The 22178-nt window shown below is 35.0% G+C and overlaps 4 protein-coding genes across 6 annotated transcripts; 3 read left to right on the top strand and 1 right to left on the bottom strand.

The window, feature by feature from the left end:
• Positions 1-5783: 5783 nt before the first annotated feature.
• LOC111805423 (flowering-promoting factor 1-like) lies at positions 5784-6288 on the top strand. The gene has a single exon (XM_023690521.2). The coding sequence runs from the start codon at positions 5794-5796 to the stop codon at positions 6124-6126; it is 333 nt and encodes a 110-aa protein (XP_023546289.1). The 5' UTR covers positions 5784-5793; the 3' UTR covers positions 6127-6288.
• A 1681-nt stretch (positions 6289-7969) lies between these two features.
• ACDO1 (Protein kinase superfamily protein) lies at positions 7970-13116 on the top strand. Of its 2 annotated transcripts, none has more exons than XM_023690519.2 (14): positions 7970-8532; positions 8876-9082; positions 9440-9529; positions 9625-9771; positions 9899-10063; positions 10143-10283; positions 10369-10548; positions 10650-10845; positions 10962-11089; positions 11998-12069; positions 12221-12333; positions 12424-12565; positions 12647-12716; positions 12830-13116. In XM_023690519.2, the coding sequence occupies exons 1-14, from the start codon at positions 8245-8247 to the stop codon at positions 12892-12894; spliced, it is 2004 nt and encodes a 667-aa protein (XP_023546287.2). In that variant the 5' UTR covers positions 7970-8244; the 3' UTR covers positions 12895-13116. The 2 variants fall into 2 exon arrangements, with proteins under 2 accessions (XP_023546287.2, XP_023546288.2); XM_023690520.2 differs by having other exon boundaries at positions 8396-8556.
• A 1215-nt stretch (positions 13117-14331) lies between these two features.
• LOC111805420 (uncharacterized) lies at positions 14332-16918 on the bottom strand. 2 transcript variants are annotated; one of them, XM_023690513.2, is made up of 4 exons: positions 16794-16918; positions 15065-16116; positions 14730-14773; positions 14332-14604 (listed from the first exon to the last, which is right to left on the bottom strand). In XM_023690513.2, exons 2-3 carry the CDS (start codon positions 15910-15912, stop codon positions 14737-14739), a joined length of 885 nt encoding a protein of 294 aa, XP_023546281.2. In that variant the 5' UTR covers positions 15913-16116; positions 16794-16918; the 3' UTR covers positions 14332-14604; positions 14730-14736. The 2 variants fall into 2 exon arrangements, with proteins under 2 accessions (XP_023546281.2, XP_023546280.2); XM_023690512.2 differs by having other exon boundaries at positions 16740-16896.
• Positions 16919-17724: 806 nt separating this feature from the next.
• LOC111805417 (COP9 signalosome complex subunit 5a) lies at positions 17725-21515 on the top strand. The gene is made up of 6 exons (XM_023690510.2): positions 17725-18313; positions 18693-18974; positions 19057-19204; positions 19315-19397; positions 20942-21019; positions 21129-21515. The coding sequence occupies exons 1-6, from the start codon at positions 17897-17899 to the stop codon at positions 21216-21218; spliced, it is 1098 nt and encodes a 365-aa protein (XP_023546278.1). The 5' UTR covers positions 17725-17896; the 3' UTR covers positions 21219-21515.
• The last annotated feature ends 663 nt before the right edge of the window (positions 21516-22178 follow it).

Raw genomic sequence — 22178 nt, 5'->3', positions numbered from 1 at the left:
ATTGATATAATTATATTTGTTTACCGAACTCTTGAAAAAAATAAGTGGTAAACTTTAAAAATAAATTAAATAACGAACTTAAATCAATCATAAAATAAATGAATGGTTAGATTATTTATTGAAAATTTTATTTTAATAAAAGTAAATTATTAATAAGTAAATATCTATTTATTTATTTTTAAACATTTAATTAAGATTTTGCAACTCAATTAATAAACTAAATTTAATTTAATAAACTTATTATTTATTTATTTAAAAAAAGGTATTTGAATAAATAAATACATAAATTGCATCATCACTTGATAAGTACATTGAAGAATCTATAGAGTAATGATGAGCATTATTTTAATGAATGAATATATGTATGGTTTTGCTACTATAAGATATAATACTTTATTATATAAGAAAAATAAGATATTAATTTATATTAAATCGCATATTTGAGGAATAACTTAGCTCAAGGTTGCTTAATTAATGGTATTAACTTATGGAAATGGCGAACATATCCCTAATTTCATGTATTTAAATTAATTAATCTTTTTACCAAAAAAACGAATCAATAAACCTCCACTTCCCTTTTAAACATTACTTTTAATATAATAAACAGTTTATGAATTTAATTATATAATTATCATTCATCCTCATAAAATATTTAGAGATGTCCTCGTGCCGAGTTGAGAAGCATTACCCGTCTCGTCCTTGCCTTCTATTTTATTTCCCGTCTTCGTAAAATTTTATATTATCATTCCTCCGATCGGGTTTTGTAGCTTTTAGTTTTACAAGAAATTAATATGAATGATTATAAACGTCGTGTTTGTCTCTTGGAATAATCTTAATTGAGATTTATCGAGTACTCGGAAATTTTTTAGATATGATACGAATTATGGATATTGTTCTGTCGTTGATTACGAGTTTGAAGATAATATGAATTGGAATTTGAAGAAGGGAAAGGAGAAGATGTTGTCGACCCGTAACGGATGGAGGAGGATTTATCAAATATGTTCTAATCTAACAACACGTTATTGGGTTAAACGACGTAAAAGTTTCTTGTTTCTTAGCTGATTTTTAAAATAAAAACGAAGCGGATGCATTTGAAAGCAGACTAAATGAAGAATTCCGAACTTTTATTTATATCGAGATAAGACATGTAGAAAAATGATTATAAACTTATCTTATCCAATCATTTTTTTTTATGTTAACGCTATGAATTATATCACGACTTTACTTAAATAAAACACGATTGTTCTATGGGTTGTACGATCGTGTTTTTTAAATTCTTAAATAATTATTGATTATATTATTTCATATTTTTTAATTTTATCGTGTTATAAAAAATTAGAAGGAATTTATAAATTATTGGTCCAATGCAATTAGTTCAATTTAATATATTCAATTCATTCGAAAAAATTAAGGATTTATCATCGGACCTTTTCTTTTATTAACCTTAAAATTTCAGAAAGTAACTCACAAGATTCCATTCTATGTTAGCACTACAATATCGTCGAGAAAAGCAACCTTTTTTTTTCGACGACTTAAAAAACATGCTAGCTCCTTTTGAAAACGTAATAGTTCCTCGTAATATAACTTGAGATAAGGGAAGAAAACTATTCGTCTATCCTAATACGTGTCTAAATTAATTCAAACAACTTCAAAACGTCAATAAAAATATATATTTTTTCATCGAGAGAGCTGACAATCTCCCGCCAAGGTTTTGTTGACAAACCTCTTCCATGATTATGAGATCCCACATCGATGGGAGAAAGGAACGAGCGCCAACGAGGACACTAGGTTCCAAATAGGGATGGATTGTGAGATTCCACCGTTGAAGAGGGGAACAAAACAGTCTAAATAAAGGCCTGAAAAACTCTTCGTAACATACGCGTTTTAAAAAACCTTGAAAGAAAGCTCAAAAGAGAAAGCGAAAGAGAACAATATCGGCTAACAGTAGACTTAGACTGTTACAACGACATTATTTCCTCTCCTCCACCCTACCAAGTGTTGTAACCTCTCTTACCCACCGGTTTCAACCCAATTGACATCTACAATACTTACTTCCAAAACGTGAGTTAAGGCTAAAGACTATATCGAAATTATCCGCAAAGTCCAATATTCGTTCATTCGTAACGACTAACTTGTTCGTTAAATTAGAACAAATGTCTCACAATCGTTATCCTTGTCAATCCTTGTGACATGTGGTAAAATCTTTACCAACTTTTAGAAACCCTAAAATAACGATATATATTATTATCATAAGAAAAGATTTAAAACATTATCAGATATAATAATACACAGTTAAAGCTCATCGCTATCAACATCGAGAACGATAAGTATTAAGAAATAAAGGATATAGTGATAGCACTATAAAGGGAAGGGTCTCCCCCACTTGGTGCATAAACTTTCTGAATTTTCGTCATTAATTTTTATTTATTTATTTATTTATTATTTGTGAAGACAATTAAAATTTGTTTGAAACTATTCTTAAAACTCTCATTAAAATTTTAAAATATAAAAATACCTTTAAAAATTTGAAAGATTTAAAAAAATATGTTTTGAATTTTCCAAAATTATTTAAAAAATGAAATTTTCATTAATATTATTAATTTTTTTTTAATTTCTTCAAAAATACCTTTAAACTTTTAAAATAATTTTAAAAATAAACTTTCAAAATGGTTTAAAAAATTCAACTTTAAAAGTTTATTAATATCTTTCAACTTTTTTTTATTAAAAAAACTTAAAAAAAAAATTAATTTTTTAAAGTTTTATTATTCAAACTTTCAAAATTATTTAAAAAATCATTAACCCTCTTTAATAATCTTTTTTTTTTTTTTTTCAAAAACTTCATAACTAGGTTTAATTTTTTTTTTATTTAAAAAAAAGTTAAAATACTAGATTTAAAAATACTTAAGAATTTTTAAAACTAGCACTAATATCGTCGGTATCTAAGAAAGATAATCTATAAGGCATAGATAACAACAATAATAATTTTTTTAAAAATAAATGTATTTTCAAAAGTTAAATCGATAAAGTATTTTTGAAATAAAATATTATATGTTTTCATCCAAAAATCAATCATAAGAGTATTTTCAAAACTTTTAAGACAAATTTAAGGGTATTTTTTAAACCGAATATATATATATATATATATATATATATTATAATGAAATTTGTACATCATAGGAACCAGAAAAAACATAAAGGGTTCTTAGCTTGGAGGTTGGATGGTTAAAGGCATGCATACAATGCTCTTTTTTCTGGACTATAGCCCTTGTAGGGGACACCCTTTTGAGCCTATCCGACCATATCAGGACCACCATAGCATCTTTTCTTACTTTCGTTCGAAGAAAAAGCTGATTTAGAAGCCGTTCTTAGCGGTTAATGTAACGCTCTATGTTCAAGATTCAGACCCAGGTTTAGAATTCGAATTTGACACTTGGGTATTCTTCTACGACATGATTACGTTATCTATTTGTTCTAAATCGATTCAAAGAGTGAAAACTATCCCCACATAGCAATACGAGTCATTTCAATATAAATTGTCTGGGTATTCAACCTCACAATTTTAAAATACGTCTGTTAGGAAGAGATTTTCACACCCATATAAGAAATGTTTCATTCTCCTCTCCAACCCCTAATGTCCTCGCTGGCACACCTCTCTCTGTGTCTGGCTCTGATACCATTTGTAACAGTCCAAGCCCACTGCTAGCAGATATTGCATGCTTTGTCTCGTTAACATATTGTTATAAATCTCATGGTTTTAAAACGCGTCGGTTAGAAAGAGGTTTCCACACCCTTCTAAAGAATGCATCGTTCTCCTCTCCAACCGATGTAGGATCTCACATTACCTAGTTGTTTTGAAGTGATTCCAAGAGTGAAAAATGTCCCAAAGACCAAACACGAGCTCATTCAACATGTTTTTTTTCTTACTCGTATGTTTTTTTGAAAAATTCTTAAGAGATCACTCAACGTACGATTACACCAAGCTATAAAGCTACCAAAAAGGAAAGTTCTCCATATTGATATAAGCAGTACCTATCAATTATCGTATACACTTCTTAACCATCATATTTTCAGAATCACTCTTATTAGGATATAATCTCGAACATTCACGTACAACCCTTTTACTCGAGTATCACACTTGACCAATATTCATATCGACAAGAACGAATAAAGTACATACAAAAATAAAGTCGTCTGAACGCCTTTATAAATATGAGTTGCTATGTATGGAAATATGATCCAAGCAGATTTAAGGCATGCAAAATGGTAGAATTGACATGCCGGCGCGCACACACAGAGTTGTCGTAGGTAGAGGACCATATAGCCCACGTGATGGCAGATGGGTGAACGTTTCAGCTCTACCCTCAATATATTGAGTGTAGAGAAGCTGTAAAAGAGAGTATATTCAATGGTCCTATTGGATAAAGTAGAAGCTCGAGTTCACTTTTATATCTAAATATTGATTGTTCGGGATGAAAATAACTCTCGTATTGGCTAAGATTAGTAGTACGAGACTTTCGAATTGACACTCAAACTAAAAACATGAAGGTTTGTCGAAAGCGGATAATATCATACCATTGTTGAAAATATATAGATGGTCAATAGTTGACATTAGCGTGTCTTAATGACATAGTCCTAGTGAAGAGGAGCTGACCACGTTAAAAGTGATACACTCGAGAGTAAAAACAGATAGTTGCCTCTATTTGAGATGAAATTTGGTGGTTCTTTGCTCGAGGAAAGGATTGTTGAGAGCACAACCAAAGTTAGAGGAAGATCATAGGTGTACAACTATAAGAGCTTACGAGGGTACATGTCGAAATAGAACAAATTTATGGTCTACCGTTCGTAACCTATTCACAACCGTTACTTTTTCTTTTTACTTCATTAACACGTGGTTATGTAAATGGAGACTCAAACGGTTTATCTTGTACGAACTCGTGTTCATGGAAATACCATGATATGAACCAAGACATCAATCATGTGATATAAACCTCAACGAAAATGTATGTTTGTTCAAATTATCACAAGATGTTGCAATTCATGTCACATTAAAGAAGAATCAGACTTCATTTACTTCTAGATAGTTACAAATTTTGGGTGGATGATAATTTAGAGCTATGATATTTTATTAATTATTGTAAAATTACATTTACATAGTGACTAATTATGATCCTAAAGTACACATAATAATAATTATGGTCATAAAATATGAAAGTTACCGTCGTTGGAATTCCTAATAGAAGATTAAAAAAAACATTTTGCTTTTCTTTAGTCAATACCTAAGTTTCTTTACCGTAGTTTAGAATCATTCAAGTTTGACATGATCGATCTTATTTATGGAATGATTCGAATCTCAAACAAGTGTTTTTGCGTTAAGATATTCGATTAACAAGATAATCTGTATCTAACATTTTCTTGAAGTGATTCTCGAGCATATCTCCAAATAAACCGACCCCTTCACGTGGCTAGCTCGTGAATGTAAGTGGGTGCAGCTTCATGACTTTATAAAATGATAATAAAAGAAAGAAGCTATATTTCTAAAGTAGTGTAGAGTCTATAGTTTACAAAGAATCTTCACTATATATATAGAAAAGTAAAGCATGTAAGAACGTGTGGAGATTCTTCCTAGAAACCGAACCAAACCACACGTGTGGCTGTTGTACCCTAAAATACCTCCCTCTAGGGAATCCATGTACCCTCATATTTAAACCCATTAGGACCCACAACTCCAACACTATATATATGTACATATAAACCTTCAACTTCTCCACCAAACATCACAACTAAGCAACAAACATGTCGGGGGTTTGGGTTTTCAAGAACGGTGTAATTCGACTGATCGAAAATCCTCAAGCTGATTCTGATGGAAGGCTTGGGAACTCGAGACGAAAGGTACTGATATACTTGCCGACAGGCCAGGCTGTGTCGTCCTACTCCTTGCTACAGGAAATCCTCACATCGCTGGGATGGGAGAGGTACTATGGAGGTGATCCAGAGCTGTTTCAGTTTCATAAACGCTCGTCTATTGACCTTATTTCTCTACCCAAAGACTATGCCAAGTTTAACTCCGTTCATATGTACGACATAGTCATTAAAAACCCTAATCTCTTCCACGTTCGAGATGTGTGAGGTTGAAAGCTTTGTGGGGTTTTTCGTTATTTCAAGTATTTGTCGGGTATTTTTATCATCTTGTAAGAAATGGGTGCTTTGTATTATCGTAATAAGTTCATAGCATTGATGCATTTGTATCATATATATGAATAAAATAACGATATGTTTTTTAGGTTTGAATATGAAAAAGAAATATATATATATATATATTATATATATATAAATTGTGGCCAAAACAAAGGAAATTAGCTAAAATTATTTTAATAATTTGAATATTTATATGAAATTATAATAATATTTATCTAAATACAGACTATTTAATTTTTTTTTTTTTGTACATATTTTCTTTTAACCATTTATTATAAACAAAACCTTCAACCGAACAACTCTTAAATAATTTATCGAATTTTAGAAGTATAAATTCTAGCTTTCGAGAAGTGTCCTTCTTAAGTTATCAAGTGTCGAGAGATGGAATTTTAGTAGACCCGACAAATGTGTAATTAATTATCTAACGAAAAAAGGAAACCCGGGAGAGAGAAAGGCGGCAGTATAAATAGAATAATTATTCAATCATATATATAATAGGTCATGCGATGGGAATAATAATGTTGACATATGTGAGGTCCCCAAACGGGGTTTTCACGTGACAAGCAAACTACGTTGCTGTCACTTGTCAAAATATGATTGGATAACTTTTTTGTTTGCTGCAGCACGTGCATATGACTCCCAACCCACAAGAAAAACAAGCTCTGCCTTATTCCACGTAATATATATATATATATATATATTTTTTTTTTTCACACGCTAAATTTTATTTTTTTTTAATACTTTTATTTAAGTAATTACGTTCTATTTTAAATTAAACATCTTCTAATTATATTATTATTGTTAATAAATGTTAAATTTAGTTAATAGAAAACTTTCTTTTGGTACTCGTTCTATATGAAGGAATGGATCAATGTCGTAATCGATACTCGTCGTTGCTGTTGTTAGGTTTCAGTGACGAGTGAATAGTCATGTATGCTGGGCATGTTTGTACATAATAATGTCGCTTATGTGACCGCACGTTTTGTCTTTTTTATGTCGGAGAGGAAAACTGCATTATAATTTACCACGGTAGGAGATTCAGTAGTCATCAAACCTATTATGACAGAATCTTGTACACTCAATTGCATACATGTTTTAATACAATTGACATCTACAATACTTGTTTGTTGAATTAAAACAAGTGTCGCGCAATCACTATCACTATCCCGCTACTAAAAGAGTATGATTGTGACGCTATTTGCTATTTGTGTGTGGAGGAGAAAGAAGGGGAAATTACAGATTAAGGGCAAAATGGTAATTTCATAAATTCAATAAAAATAAAAACCAGCGTAAATGTCTTTACCCTCCACTTATTTGTCTCATATAACGCTTATTTTCTTCCCAATCTCCAAATTTTATATAACTTACTTTTAATTAAAATAGAGATTTCTAAGAGACAAAATTACAAAAATACCCTTTTTTTTAATCTAATAAAATATCTATATTCTTTGAAAAGTTGAAATATTAAATTTAATTAGTTAAAATTATTTTAATAATTTGACTTAATGGAAATAAACTAACAAAAATTAGTTATCAATTAAAAAGTAATTACAAGAATTAAATGTATATTAAATAAGTAAGCAAGTACTCATTTTATTACCATTTATTTTAACTTAATTATCTAAAATTAAATTAAATAATATAATGTAATAAAATGGTTAAAAATATTATATATATATATATAAAATTTTGATGGGGCTGTGGACCTCTCAAAGCCACGACCACAAACTACCATGACAGCTCAAAGGCCACCTCAGCCGCAAATTCTCTGAACTTAATCCAAAACAAAAAGTAATAGTACCGTACACGTAAGCTTCGACTCAGCTATCAATGGCTGGAGAATTTCTGTGGAGGGGATCAATTATCAAGCTCTTGTGGTGAGGCTCCCGATTGCTCACATCAAATTGCACGAATCTCGAAGATGAATCGTCGGCTTTAACTGATTTTTGGAGTTGATTGATCGTTTTTCCTCTCCGGCGTCGAGCTCAGTGATTCCGTTTTTCTTCTCATTCTCTAGATTTTAGGGTTTTGATTTTTCGTTTTTTGGTTATGGATTTTGTTCTTGCGAATTGCACGCATGCCGTTTCGTTTTCTGCTAAACAACGCACCTTGAAAGGTAGGAGTACGCTTGTGCGGGGAAGGAAGCAGAAGGTTTCTGTGATTAGGATTTCGAATTTTGCTGCTGAAGTCTCCGGTAGTAGAGCTGCGGCGAGTGGAAGCAGTGGTGGTTCTGGTGAGAGTAAGAACTGGCAAGTGCCGAAATCTAGTACTGCCTTGGAGTTGCTGGATATTGAGCGCGGTGTTTGTATACCATTTCGCAAGTATTCTCCCGAGACAGTACGAATTTCTTAACAGTACTTTGTAAGAAACTGAATGTGTACACCATTTTTGCGTATTCGTGTCTTTCTTGTGAATTCTGCTGCTAGCTAATACGGTTTCAGGATCTTATTCTTTACTGCTTGACTGATGTTAATTTTCGCCATTGTTATTATCTCTCTACAAATTTCGTGGTGTTTTATGATGATAACAATTTGCAAAACTTCTAAACTTATGAGCATGAATACTGCTAGGCTGAAATCCATTAAGAATTGGTTAAGCTTGTTAGTTCAATATATGATGGCGCTCAATAATAGAACTCGGACAAGATTGTCTTGCATAATCCTTTGAATCTTGTATGTAGGTGAGAAACAAGGTATTGGAATCCAGAGGAGCAGTCTTATCTCTCATTTCTCGTGGTGTGGAGATAGTTTGGAGTCTCGGATTTTACTGGTCTACATTGATGTATGACTGCTTTGTCGGAAGGGATGAAGAGGTCGTTCCATTTCGTGCTCAGCAGCTTAGAAATCTCTTGTGTAATTTGGGACCTTCGTTCATTAAAGCTGGGCAGGTATGCTGCTTTTAAATTGTTTGCATTCCTTTGGTTTCTGTTTCTAATCACCATAAATGGTTTTTCTGAATGAAGTCTAAATCTGTTTTTTTATTGTAGTTCATCTATCTGCTCCCTCCATTTAGATCTTTTGATTCCCATTAATTCAAGAAAGTGCCCAGGATACCCTGATTTTTGTCTACTGAATTCATAGTCAATATTCACGGATTTCTAAGCTCCTTTTGCAGCTTGATCAGGGTTTTTCTTACTTTTTTCTAAATCGTGACGTTTACCATAATCAGCTCGAATATGTGTTCTAGAAAAGACATGCCATTTCAACATCTCGGGGTTGTCTCGATCTTTCTTCCATTTTGACAGGTCCTTGCCAACAGACCTGATATTATTAGAGAAGATTATATGAATGAACTTTGCATTCTTCAAGACGATGTTCCTCCTTTTCCTAACGAGGTAGAATGTTGTTATTAGCAGTTAGTAAATCTGAGGCATCTTTATACATGATATTGTATTTTTCTGGTAATCTCATGTGGTTTGGCATTGTGTAGGTTGCGTTCAATATCATAGAAGAGGAACTGGGTCGCCCCCTTGAAGCTGTTTTTAGCAAAATTTCGTCACGGACAATAGCAGCTGCAAGTTTGGGTCAAGTCTACCGCGCTACTCTACGAGACTCCGGTGAGGATGTTGCTATCAAGGTTTGTATGAATTTTATGTAATTAACATTATTATTTTCCTCATATTTCTGAAAGGTCATACATTTTAAAGTTTCCATTCACGTTTAAAAAAACTTACCCCCAGTATTGTTTTATAATTTTTCTGCAGGTCCAAAGGCCTAAGATCGAGCCAATAATATACCAGGATCTTTTTCTCTTCCGAACGCTTGCTTCTTTTTTAAATGGCATCAGTCTACAAAAACTTGGGTGTAATGCTGAGCTCATAGTTGATGAATTTGGTGAGAAGCTACTGGAGGAGCTTGATTATACTTTGGTATGCATCTGAATTGTACACTAGCAGACTAGTTTTGGAGCTGTTGAATTCTTATGCTAGTTTTGCTTCTCTAATGCAGGAAGCCCGTAACCTTGAGGATTTTCTTGAAAACTTCAAAAATGATCCTACTGTAAAAATTCCTCGTGTTTACAAACAACTTTCTGGTTCACGAGTTTTGGTGATGGAATGGATTGATGGTATCCGCTGCACTGACCCACAGGTTTGATTGTTCATATGGTTTCTTTTTTTGGTATATGAATTCTTTTGGGTACTTGAAGTATTAACAATTTACTCATTCAAACCAGGCTATTAAGAATGCTGGCATTGATGTTGATGGATTCCTAACTGTTGGAGTTAGTGCAGCATTGAGGCAATTGCTAGAATTTGGGTTATTTCATGGTGATCCCCATCCTGGAAATATTTTTGCAATGCGTGATGGACGTATTGCATATGTCGATTTTGGAAATGTTGCTGTGCTCAGTCAGGTAAGTTTTCATCTTTAATGGAAAATTAAATGAAAAATGTTAGTTTTTTCCCTCTCTCATTTTGTTTTTTGTTTTGTGGTATTGTTATTTCTATACTTCAGCTGAATAAACAGATCTTGATCGATGCGGTCGTGCATGCTGTAAATGAGGATTATGCTGAAATGGCAAATGACTTCACTAGGCTCGGGTTTCTGGCCCCTGGAACAGATGTTGCTCCTATCATTCCGGCATTAGAAGCTATTTGGCAAAATTCTGCTGGGAAAGGGTTATCTGATTTTAATTTTCGAAGTGTCACTGGTAAACTTCCCTAGTCTATATATGATCTGTGGAGTTTTGTTTCAGTATAACACTTCTAAGTTCAACAGAAGAGTCATAACATAGAATTGCTAAGATATCTGTTTCACGTGTTCCAGGAAAGTTCAATCAATTGGTCTATAATTATCCTATCCGAATACCTGAGAGATTCTCTCTTGTTATCCGATCTCTACTGACTCAAGAGGGAATTTGTTTTACTCTCAAGCCCAACTTCAAGTTTCTTGAGGTGAGGTTATATTTGACATATTTTATAAGTTCTACTTCCGGTGCACATTTCTTATTCAACGAAGGTGTATTTTGGTCGAGAAATTTATGGTTTTCCTGAGTTAGTTCTTTGAGGCCTGACACAACCAACCTATGAAAAAGCATTCTGATAAAGCTAGGATTCATGAGTATAACGTCTAAAATAGTTCCAACAAGTGAATTAAACGCCTTTTCCTCCCTCTTTTTGGAGGGGGGTGGAGCAATTAATTTCATTGGTTGCTTGGTCAACAATGCACTAGATCTTTTGTGAAATGCTTGATGTTCTTCTTTAGAAATCTTGGTCATCATGACTTTCTTTTGTGGAAAGAAAGAAATTTCTTTCGGAGAATATTTACAGAAAGGACACAGAATTATACAAAACTTTTCGACAAGGTTGTTTACTACTATATTTTGGTGTACACTGTCTAATATTTTTACTTCCTATAATTATACCTCTCTCGTTCCAAATTGGGAGGGTCTGTTCTAAACACAATGGATATTACATTCTTTTTGTAAATTTCAATCATCAATGAAATTATCTCTTATTAAAAAAATAAAAATAGAAAATAAAGTACGTTGAAAGACTCTTGATCGATTGATGGAATTGAATCTGTCTCTTGTTTGGGGGCCTTTATCAAAATACTCGAGTACTCGAGCTACTGATCGAGATAGTCACTTTGTCTTTCTATAAACCCCTGGGGGCTTAGACATAGGAGAATTTGTTCCTTTCCCATTTCACTAATTCTAATCTGTTGTTTCTATAAGAGAACGGTTATATTATATTGAAAGCAATAATAGAACCTTAAGCGAAACCTTTGCTGGCATTGCCTTACCCTTATATGTTCCCTTCTCTTGTTAAGGATCTGATCTCCATCTTCATGTCTGCAACAGGTTGCATATCCATATATCGCAAAGCGTCTTTTGACAGATCCAAACCCGGCCTTACGCGAACGCCTCATTCAGGTTTGATCAATACTCCTGCTATCTAAAGTATGATTAGGCATTTTTGTGTTAAAATAGTTCTTTGAAACTGATTTCCTTCTGTTTCTTACGATGGAGCTATCAGCTACAGCAGAAGTTCCTTAATATGTCAATTTTTTATCTTGCTCTTTAGGTTTTATTTAAAGATGGAATGTTTCAATGGAAGCGTCTCGAAAATCTTATAGTGCTCGCTAAAGAGAACGTCGTTAAGATGAGCAGCAACCCAGCATTGCAGAAGAACGACCTGTCTGTAACATTACACAGCCAGCTCTAGTTTATGTTCTTTCCGGCTTTATAATACCATTGACTTGTTTCTTCTTTGACAACCTTTTCCAGGCAAGGCTCAGGAAAAGTTGAGAAGAAACTTGACCTCAAAGATACAATCAAAGATGGGGCTCGCCTATTCCTCCTCGACGCAGGAATCCGCCGACAGCTGCTTCTTGCTTTGACTGAAGATTCGCAGCTTCATGTTCAAGAGGTCAGTCATCTCCTTTTGTTCCCTTATTGATTTGATTCTACTGGTTTAGGATATACTAAAATGCCATGTTTTCTTCATTAGCTCGTAGATGTCTACCGATTACTTGAAGATCAGATCGACGTACCATCAATGGCTTTGGAAGTAGCCCAAGGTAGACCTTTACGATCACTAATCATTCCAACTTTTCACATTTAGACATTTAACTTCTACATGGTCGAAATCGAACCTAATGTTCTCTCCCCACGACCGGGGCTGCCTTCACAGATTTTCCAACCGTAGTCCGGGATCTCATGCTTGCTTGGACCGAATCCGTTCTATCTGACAGATAAAAGATAGCACTGTTTAGCCACATATAGAAATACAACTTTAATTCATTCAGGAAGCTAGTACTTAACATGTAGCTTTCTGCCATTTTACATTAAAATCATTGAACAAGAGCATTTGTAAATTACAGGGAGGTAGTTTATCTTTATAGGCATACCATATATACACATATATGTATAGACAACTGTTTTGAGTAGAAAATGGGATTCTTCTGTCGGGAACCAAAATTTGCCCTTTTTTTAAGGAAGGAAAAGTATTTTTGCTCAGAAACTGAAATGCCATGACAATTGATCTTGCAGTAGTCATTGAATTTTGTGTTAAGTTAATACACATGAGATATCATATATTGGTGGGAACGAAACATTCACTATAAAGGTGTGGAAACTCTCCCTACTAGACATGTTTTAGAATCGTGAGACTCCCTACTAGACATGTTTTAGAACCGTGAGGCTGATGACAATATATAACAGGCGATACATAACCGGTCAAAACGGAGAATATTTATTAGAGGTGGACTTAAGCGGTTACGAATGGTATCAAAGTCATGTGTGCAAATAAGGATGTTGAGTCCCCTAGAGGAGGTGGATTGTGAAATTCCACATCGGTTGACGGAACCGAAACATTCCTAACAATCCTCTCCTTAGTAAAGGCGTTTTAAAATTGTGAGGCTAACAGCGATATATAACGGACAACAATATCTGCGGGCGGTAAACGTAGGTTATAAACACTTTCCAGACTGTCAATTTAGCATCTAATACCTTCTTTATTTTTAATATTATGATATTACAAACTTCTTCCATACATCATTTAAGTGATAGAAATGATTGTGTCGGTTGGCTTTTTGCGAGAGGCAATTATATTTTTTAGTATTTACAGCCGACAGCACAAGAGCTCATCACAAAATGATGGAAGTGTCGTTTTCAAGTAATTTACCTGAGTTGTTCTTGTTAAAAATTGAATGGAACAACCTACATTTCTACCAATGGGTGTTTTTCAGCATTGTTTTTGAAACTTAAGACTAAAAATTAATAAAAAATGGAGAGAAAACTAACATAAATTTCAAAAATGAATATTTGAAAACAAACAATGACATCGTTATCAAACGAGGTATGAATTTTTCTCGACCCGAGGCCACCTAACTAGCATCAACTGCATCCGTTCTAGTTCGAAAGTACTTATCTAGAAGTTGACTTGTGCTAAAAGGGTAAGCATATCCTATGACACTGACCTGAGCCCACCATCTGCAGTTAGAACTTTTCAAAGCTAAACATAAATCAATCATCATAGAATGAAGTTGAGAAATAAAGCAAAACAAACTAGGATTCGACAACAGTAGGAATGCAAGAGCACGACATTTGAGAACGTCGTACGAAGCACTAGCTCAACGCCAGGCAGCACGTCCACAACCATAAGTGAGATTGCAAGACTTGCAAAGTTCTAAATGAAACATGGGAACAAAACTTAGGTCAGCTGTACACTAAAGCATCAGTTATCATCAGCTTGGCGCCTTTCAATCCTTTTTTACAATGTAATGAGTGAGCAGAACACATCTTAGAACAACCCCATAAAAGAAACCAAACAAAACTAGAAGAAATAAAGAAGGCAACACAATCTAAGAACTAAATGTTTAAACATAACATAATTTAACAGGAATTTGAGTACTTCCTACATCTAAGAGGTTCCTCTATTTCCTTAACTCCGCCTCATTTCCGAAGCTGCCATAAAATCAAAAGAAACACGAGGAAAAATATTTGTGAGTCGGAAGGAGAAGAAAGTAGACCATGCTTAAAGATGTCCCGTTGAGTATTAGAAACAGTGCAGATCATGGGAAAGTGCATACCTAGTGGCTAGTTGTCGTAAAAGCGGGAGCGACGTCTTCGGGAACTAGGGATTGGTGAGGAAGATGAATGAATCAAGTTAGAACAATAAACTCAAACAAATCAGTATTGTGACATCTAAGCTGAACTGCTCAACTTGTAGAGCTAAGAACTAGATGCAACAAAAAGAAGTCTTATCTAATTCATAAATGTTATAATGGTTCATTTTTGTTTTAATTATTAAGGTCGATTTCAGCCAAAACATGTTAAGAAGTTCCATGAATCCCGACAAATAACGAGTTAAACGTAAATGCTTGAATAGAGCTCACTCAGGATTTGAAGGGGAAAGAATTCTCACCTCCTATGGTTGGAGCTACCGCTCGAAGTCACATTTGTACTTGCAAGTTCGTCATCAATTTCTTCTACCCCGTATTCTGCAAATTCAACTGAGGCCACCGAACTGTCATCTGAATTTGATAAGTCGTTACTTGAACGTCGACTTCCCCTTCTTGTATCGCCAATTCTTGACCTCCTTCGGTTCCTTGAGTTCCTAAAATTATCAAATACTTGATACAAGATACAAGAGGTCCACCAATTGCCTTCATCCCCAGGAAAATCCTCAAACTCATCACCACTTTCATCGTCTCCATATTCAATCATGTAGTCACCAAACACCACGCCATGAGGAACTTCTGAGTGAATGGTACTTAAGACATCAATGATTTCAGAGGATTGCTGAAAATTTTCCCAGTCAAGTAGCCTAGCAGGATCAATCTTCGAAGGACAAGCATGAGGATGCTCCAGCTGAGCATGTTGTTGTAATTCCAAATAAGTACCCAAAAATCTACATTGTTCTTCCTCACAATAACGCTTCTTCTCATCCAAATGTACACGGACCTCATCGACCACCTTCCATCCACTAACATCCCCTCTACACAAAGGACAACATAATTTGCAATTATCTTCTGGTGCCACTGGCTCCAAGTCGATAGGAGGAACTACATCAGATGTTGATGGGGGAGTCGTGTTATGTGCATTTCTAAAACGATCAAGACAATTCGAGTGTAAATGGTCCGTGTCACACACAAAGGGGCGGCATCCTTTGTCATACGATGAACATTGCAGAAGTACAGCATTATGAGGAAACTCCAAGCATATCGAACAAATCACGTCATCCCAATTAGAAGCAAACTGATTACTATCCATGAAAGAGATGGGAAGTTGAACCTACTTTCATATAAAAACCGGATAAACCAGAAGGAACTATGAACACCTCAGTAGAATTAAGATATTAATCAAAGAATCTAATCATTGATCAATCCGGCTCAAAATGCTACTGTGAGATGACCAAATAATACACCAAATGCATTTAGAAGGCCAATCCTTTAACTACAATAATTGGCTGCACATCTGAAAATAACAACAGAACATGAATTAGGTAATAATCAATGAGTGAGATACTACAATGCAACCATTAGTTTATTCTACACGCTCTGGACAAAGACTCCAAAGTGACCAAACTTTCCAAAATTCTTACAGATAGCAACACGAGTTTCTACTTTGATTTCCGAAGAAACGTGATCGTTAATATTCCCTAGAATTCACTTCCAAATTAATCGGAAATGAACTCTTAAGAGTAAAGACCCAACCGAAAATCAGGTTCCAAATTTCCATCTGTTCCATTCAGTCCAGTTCTTTAGCAAACAAAAATCCGAGCAAAAACCACTGATAATGAAATAAAAACTCCAGAAAATCCAGCCCATGGCCCAGAAACAACAACTTAAAAAACAAAAACCCCGTCCAAAAAAGAGTTGTTCAATGCGATTACTTTAAGAACAATCACCAACAAAACAATTGATTCGAGAACTCAATACTTCAAAGCAAAATGATTATCCGACGATCAGTACAAGAAATCTAGCAACGAAGTCAAAGAAACAAACACATCCAACTCGCCAAGCAAAAACACAAAAACAAAGAATCAAAGAACAGGAAGTTCAGATAAAGCAAGGCAACAGAAATCCAATCGAAATCACCTCAAAAGAGAGCGAAATTTCCAGAAAAATGGAAAATCCAGATGGAGACGAGACCTGAAAAAATAGAGGCCGAGATTTTTCACGCAAGAGAAGAGAGTATCTGCAACTTGAGCCTGGAAAAAGGGGGAGAGAGAGTGGTCAGAACGGTGGGGGAGGGGAGGTATGCTCCTTTTTATAATTTTTTATAACTATATTTATTATTTAATAAATAATATTATTTGAGAGACAAATTTTCATTATTTTATTTTTTATTTTTTTCATTTTCTTGTGGACTCAAATTATTTAAAAAAATAATAATAATCGGAGAATAAAGTCACACCATCATAACATTTATTATTAAATAAAATCTGACGTCTGAATATTTTCTGAAATTAAAAAAATATTTTTTATTCAGTTATTTGTCTCTGTTTTATATTTAATGAAACATATTTTTTTTTTAATTATAGAGCTTAATTTATTAATTTTGAAAATTATGAATAAAAATTAATTTTTTTTTTAAGGTGTGACGTTAAAAGAGTGATTTTGACCTATGCCAAAAGCCGAGAGAACATCGGAAAGAAAATGCTTGAAGTAAGAGTGACTCGAGCCCAAAGTCAACCAAGTCTCGAGCTCGACTGTTTGCTCGACACGACTCAAAAAAGACATCTCATGAGTCAAAATCTTCTAAGGTATGGTCGGCTAGTCGACCCTGCTTTATCATTACTTTATCGGGAGAATCGATCACTTTTTTAAATATATAATTAAAATAAATATTTTGAAATTATCGGAACTAAAATATATAAAAAATATAGAGACAAAAATAAATAATATGAAATTACATAAATTATGTATGTATGTATGTATTGGGCTTTTTTAATATGGGCTTATTAGAGGCTAAAGATGGGCCGGCCTATTATCGGCCCAATAACTATCTGGGTTGAGCCCAAATCTTATGGGCCATTTCCATTTAAGTTCTTTGTTTTTTGTGGTGCGAAGAAAGAATCCAATTTTCTGTTGATACTATAGATTGGGGATTCTCCACTTGCTTCTCCTTCAACACTGCCATTGATGAAACCCCGATTTCCTTCGCAGGATCCTGAAAATTATCGAAGAATCTGAATTCAGAAGAAAATTGGGAGAAATTTTGTTCTTCTTGTTCGTTTTCCAATTCGAGACGAATGGAGCCGTTTCCGTCATCCTCACAAATTGCTCAGAAAACTTGGGAGCTTGAGAACAATATCATCAACGTTGATACTCCTCCGACCACCTCCAAAGCTTCAGATTCTTCCTCCGATGCGATATTCTACTATGATGAGGCGGCACAGGCCAAGTTCCAGCAGGAAAAGCCGTGGGAAAATGATCCTCATTATTTCAAGCGTGTGAAGATCTCTGCCCTCGCGCTTCTTAAAATGGTGGTCCATGCACGCTCCGGTGGAACTATAGAGGTCATGGGACTTATGCAGGGAAAGACTGATGGTGACGCTATTATAGTCATGGATGCCTTTGCTTTGCCGGTCGAAGGTACTGAGACTAGGGTTAATGCTCAGGCTGATGCGTACGAGTATATGGTCGATTATTCTCAGACGAATAAACAGGTGTTTCTTATATTCTCTTTGAATTTTTCATTTCTGATCGTTCTCTTTCCTATTAGGTGAAAATATATTTCTATGTTTTGGTTCGACAAGATTCATATACAAACGTCCGTTACGTATGGAATTTTGGTTTATTTGGTACCGTCGAGGGCTGTATTGGAGGAGTATACTGTAGTCGAGTGTATTTTTTCGTTTATACCTATGTTTGTTAAAGATCATATCATAGATCCAGTGCTCCCGGGTTTTGAATTTATCGAGTTTTTTCATAAACGATAAATTTCCAACATATGTAGTAGTTGAGTGATGCTGTCGATCTGTTAAACCTATACAAGTTTCGTGAGTTATGCATTACGATTATCTTAAAGACTATCTTATGATTTAGGCGGGCAGGTTGGAAAACGTTGTAGGATGGTACCACTCTCATCCAGGTTATGGATGCTGGCTTTCGGGCATTGATGTTTCCACGCAAATTTTAAACCAGACATTTCAGGAGCCATTTCTGGCTGTTGTAATTGATCCAACCAGAACTGTTTCGGCTGGAAAAGTTGAGATTGGGGCTTTCAGGACCTACCCTGAAGGATATAAGCCACCAGATGAGCCTGTTTCTGAGTATCAAACCATCCCATTGAATAAGATAGAAGACTTCGGTGTGCACTGTAAACAGGTTTCATCACTTGATCTTCTTAGATTTCTGTTGTTTATTTGCCGTTGTACACACTTTTCTTAATTTCTACATGTTATTGCAGTATTATGCGCTTGATATCACTTATTTCAAATCTTCACTCGACTGCCATCTCTTGGATTTGCTTTGGAACAAGTACTGGGTTAATACTTTGTCTTCTTCTCCTCTCTTGGGCAATGGAGATTATGTTGCTGGGCAAATATCAGATTTAGGTATTCTTGTCTTCATTACTATGCATTCTGTTTACTATTCCGACTTAAATCATCAGGTGTGATCTGGGTTTTATATGATTCTTTGTAGTGGTTTCTTTTGTGCTTTGCAGCTGAAAAACTTGAGCAGGTGGAGAACCAGTTAGCTCACTCCCGCTTTGGGCCATTAATAGCTCCTGCTCAGAGGAAGAAGGAGGTACTTTTTCGTGTCATTCCTCTTATTCTTTATTCTTATATATATTTGTTCGAGCATACACAGCTCTCATATACATTAATTGTTAAAGTTATAAAAGATGATCTGTTATTAAATAATTTGTACTGCAGATAAACTATACATATTTTTTACCTAATCTTGTAGGCTATAAACCACATCTTACAAAAACTGAGTGTAACAGCTCAAGCCCATCGCTAGTAGATATTGTTCTTTTGGGCTTTCCCTCAAGGTTTTTAAAATGTGTCTGCTAGGGAGAGGTTTCCACACCCTTATAAAGAGTATTTTGTTCTCCTCCCCAAACGATGTGGGATCTCACAATTCACCCTCCTTCAGGGCTTAGTGTCCTCGTTGGCACTCGTTCCTCTCTCCAATCGCTATGGGATCTCACACTGAGGGTGGGGAGATGAACAATTTGATAGGCCCCCGATTGTAAAAGTTTGTGGTAGGAAGGGAAGGAAAGGGTGAGCGTGTAAGAAAAAAAGCATGTACGTATAGTGGGTCCATGGTTTTCTGGTAGTTAGATTGGGCTGGAGAGGTTGGTTATTTAGCTTTCCGTCATGCTGAGTAGGGCATCTTCTTGCTTCATTTTGGGTATTCTTTTTGAGGATTGGGAGATATAGGAAGCTCTCTAACCTTCCTTTTACCTTGTTTCTGATCATAAGTAAAGTTGTTGGACACGGCATAAGTAAAGTGTCCATATTGGATCTCTTAACGTTTCATTTCACTTTTTAGATATTATTCCCTTAGATAGATGCACTCATCACTGCTGGGCTATTTCTATTGTCACCTTAACCAGTTATACTAGGTTGAGGTTGGCCACGTAGGCATAACCAATTGATATCCTAACTGTTGCAAGAATCAATTCTATTCTTTACACACGCACGCACACATTCTAGAAACCAGCCTCCATGAAGAACGAAAATATAAAAAAGGAGGCCACGAATAGGAAATGAAAAAAAAACTGGAACCAAACAAAATAAGCCACCAAGAGAGGAAATTGTTGTTTTGTTTCTTTTTAGGTCTGATACAAAGATTTCGATTAACAAAGTTTTTCTTGGTGATGCAAGCATATCCATGTGTCTTGTTTTGGCAGTGTCAATTTCACTTTGATATGTTCTTCTTTTATGTGGTTAACAGAAATTCTCTCCTTTTGTATTTAGCTCTCATAAAATATTTAAAATAAAGAGATCGTATTTCTTTAAATTTGTTACTTGATGTCTCTGCATACCTAGTTGCCTTTTATTTTACATGATTTTGCACATTGTCGATTTATTATATAAAGTGGAACCTATCGGTTTATGATCATGGATCTTAATTATTGATGGGCGTCTGTCTAGGTGCGTATCCAAGTCATGATAGAGCTTTAATTGCTTCCTAATGAATGAATTTAGTTTATCTTTAATGGCAATACACAAACACTCCCTCTCTAAGTGTTATACTTGCTCTACACAATTTATCATTTTGAAACCCAAATGTTGTTCAAATTTACAAGCATTATTATTTGTAATTTCATCCTCCAATTGCAGGAAGACTCCCAACTTGCTAAGATCACGCGTGACAGTGCAAAGATAACGGTGGAGCAGGTTCACGGTTTGATGTCACAGGTGACTTGAGCTACTCGCTGTTCTTAATCGCCACGTTCATTTTGCAGAAGAACATCTCAAAGCTGTACATTATTTCCTAACCGCAGCTTTTGTACTTTTTCCTACTTAGGTCATCAAGGACATCCTCTTCAACTCAGTGAGACAATCCAACAAATCTCGGCCCGAGCCATCTGGTCCGGAACCGATGGTGGAAAGCTGATGGACCCAGCTTTTGTAAGTCCAGGAGCTGATGAAATCTTAACACCCTGTGCTCCATGTTTACGTATGCCAGGTATTTGGTTAGAGAAAGGTGCAGATTCTTGTGTTCTTTAGCAGGGTTTATTTGGTAGTATAATGGATACTGCGCCCTTTGTGCAGCAATTTCCGAGTACTGGGAATGTTCGTAGGGGCTGCCTTGCTTAATAGCTTTTAACGGAATGCTTTTTAGTGTACTTTGTCATTTGTTAATCATAGACCAGGCAAATCCCGTATTGAAATATATAACCATAGTGCAAAAGTATTGGGCGCCCTAGGTGTTGTTATTTTCTTGTCATTAACGTAAGAATAACATTGTAGGAAGTTTTCTTATTGACAAGTGCCACACTCGGTTGGGGTGTACACTGGATTGGGTTCGGTTTGAAATTTTTTTAGACCAACTCGAAATTTTGATTAGGTTGATGACTCAAGCACCTCTACGTGCTTTTTGTTTGGTTGGGGTCAATCCAAGGTCGTTGTTCTATGAACTTGAAACGGAACCAAGTCAATTCGGGTTCAGGAACAATAACCTAATTCAACCCAAAATATTAATCTAACCCAACCTAACCCCTATAATTTGGGTTGGGTTGGGTTGGTCCGAGTTGTCGGGTTGGGTGTATATCCTAAAATTACATTTAGTTTATCTGTAATTTGGGTTAATTTGGGTTGGGTTGAGTTGGTCCGAGTTGTCGAGTTGGATGTACACCCTAAAATTACGTTTAGTTTATTCAAAAAATCAAGTCTAATTATTCTAAATCATAGAACATAAAAATTTAAACTAAGGTAAAATAAAAGAAATTAGAAGTTTTATTTTTATTTCAATTTTTAATTAGGGTCAATGTTGCCTGCTTTGGAAACGACAGCGTTTTAAGCTTATGGGCGGTTATAAGGGTGGTAGAAATTGCAGTTTTTTTAGTTCAGTGTT

This window comes from Cucurbita pepo, chromosome 11, assembly GCF_057944985.1.
Source record: "Cucurbita pepo subsp. pepo isolate OVF chromosome 11, ASM5794498v1, whole genome shotgun sequence".
Taxonomy (NCBI): Eukaryota; Viridiplantae; Streptophyta; class Magnoliopsida; order Cucurbitales; family Cucurbitaceae; genus Cucurbita; species Cucurbita pepo.
This window is presented reverse-complemented; position numbering and strand designations above follow the sequence as displayed.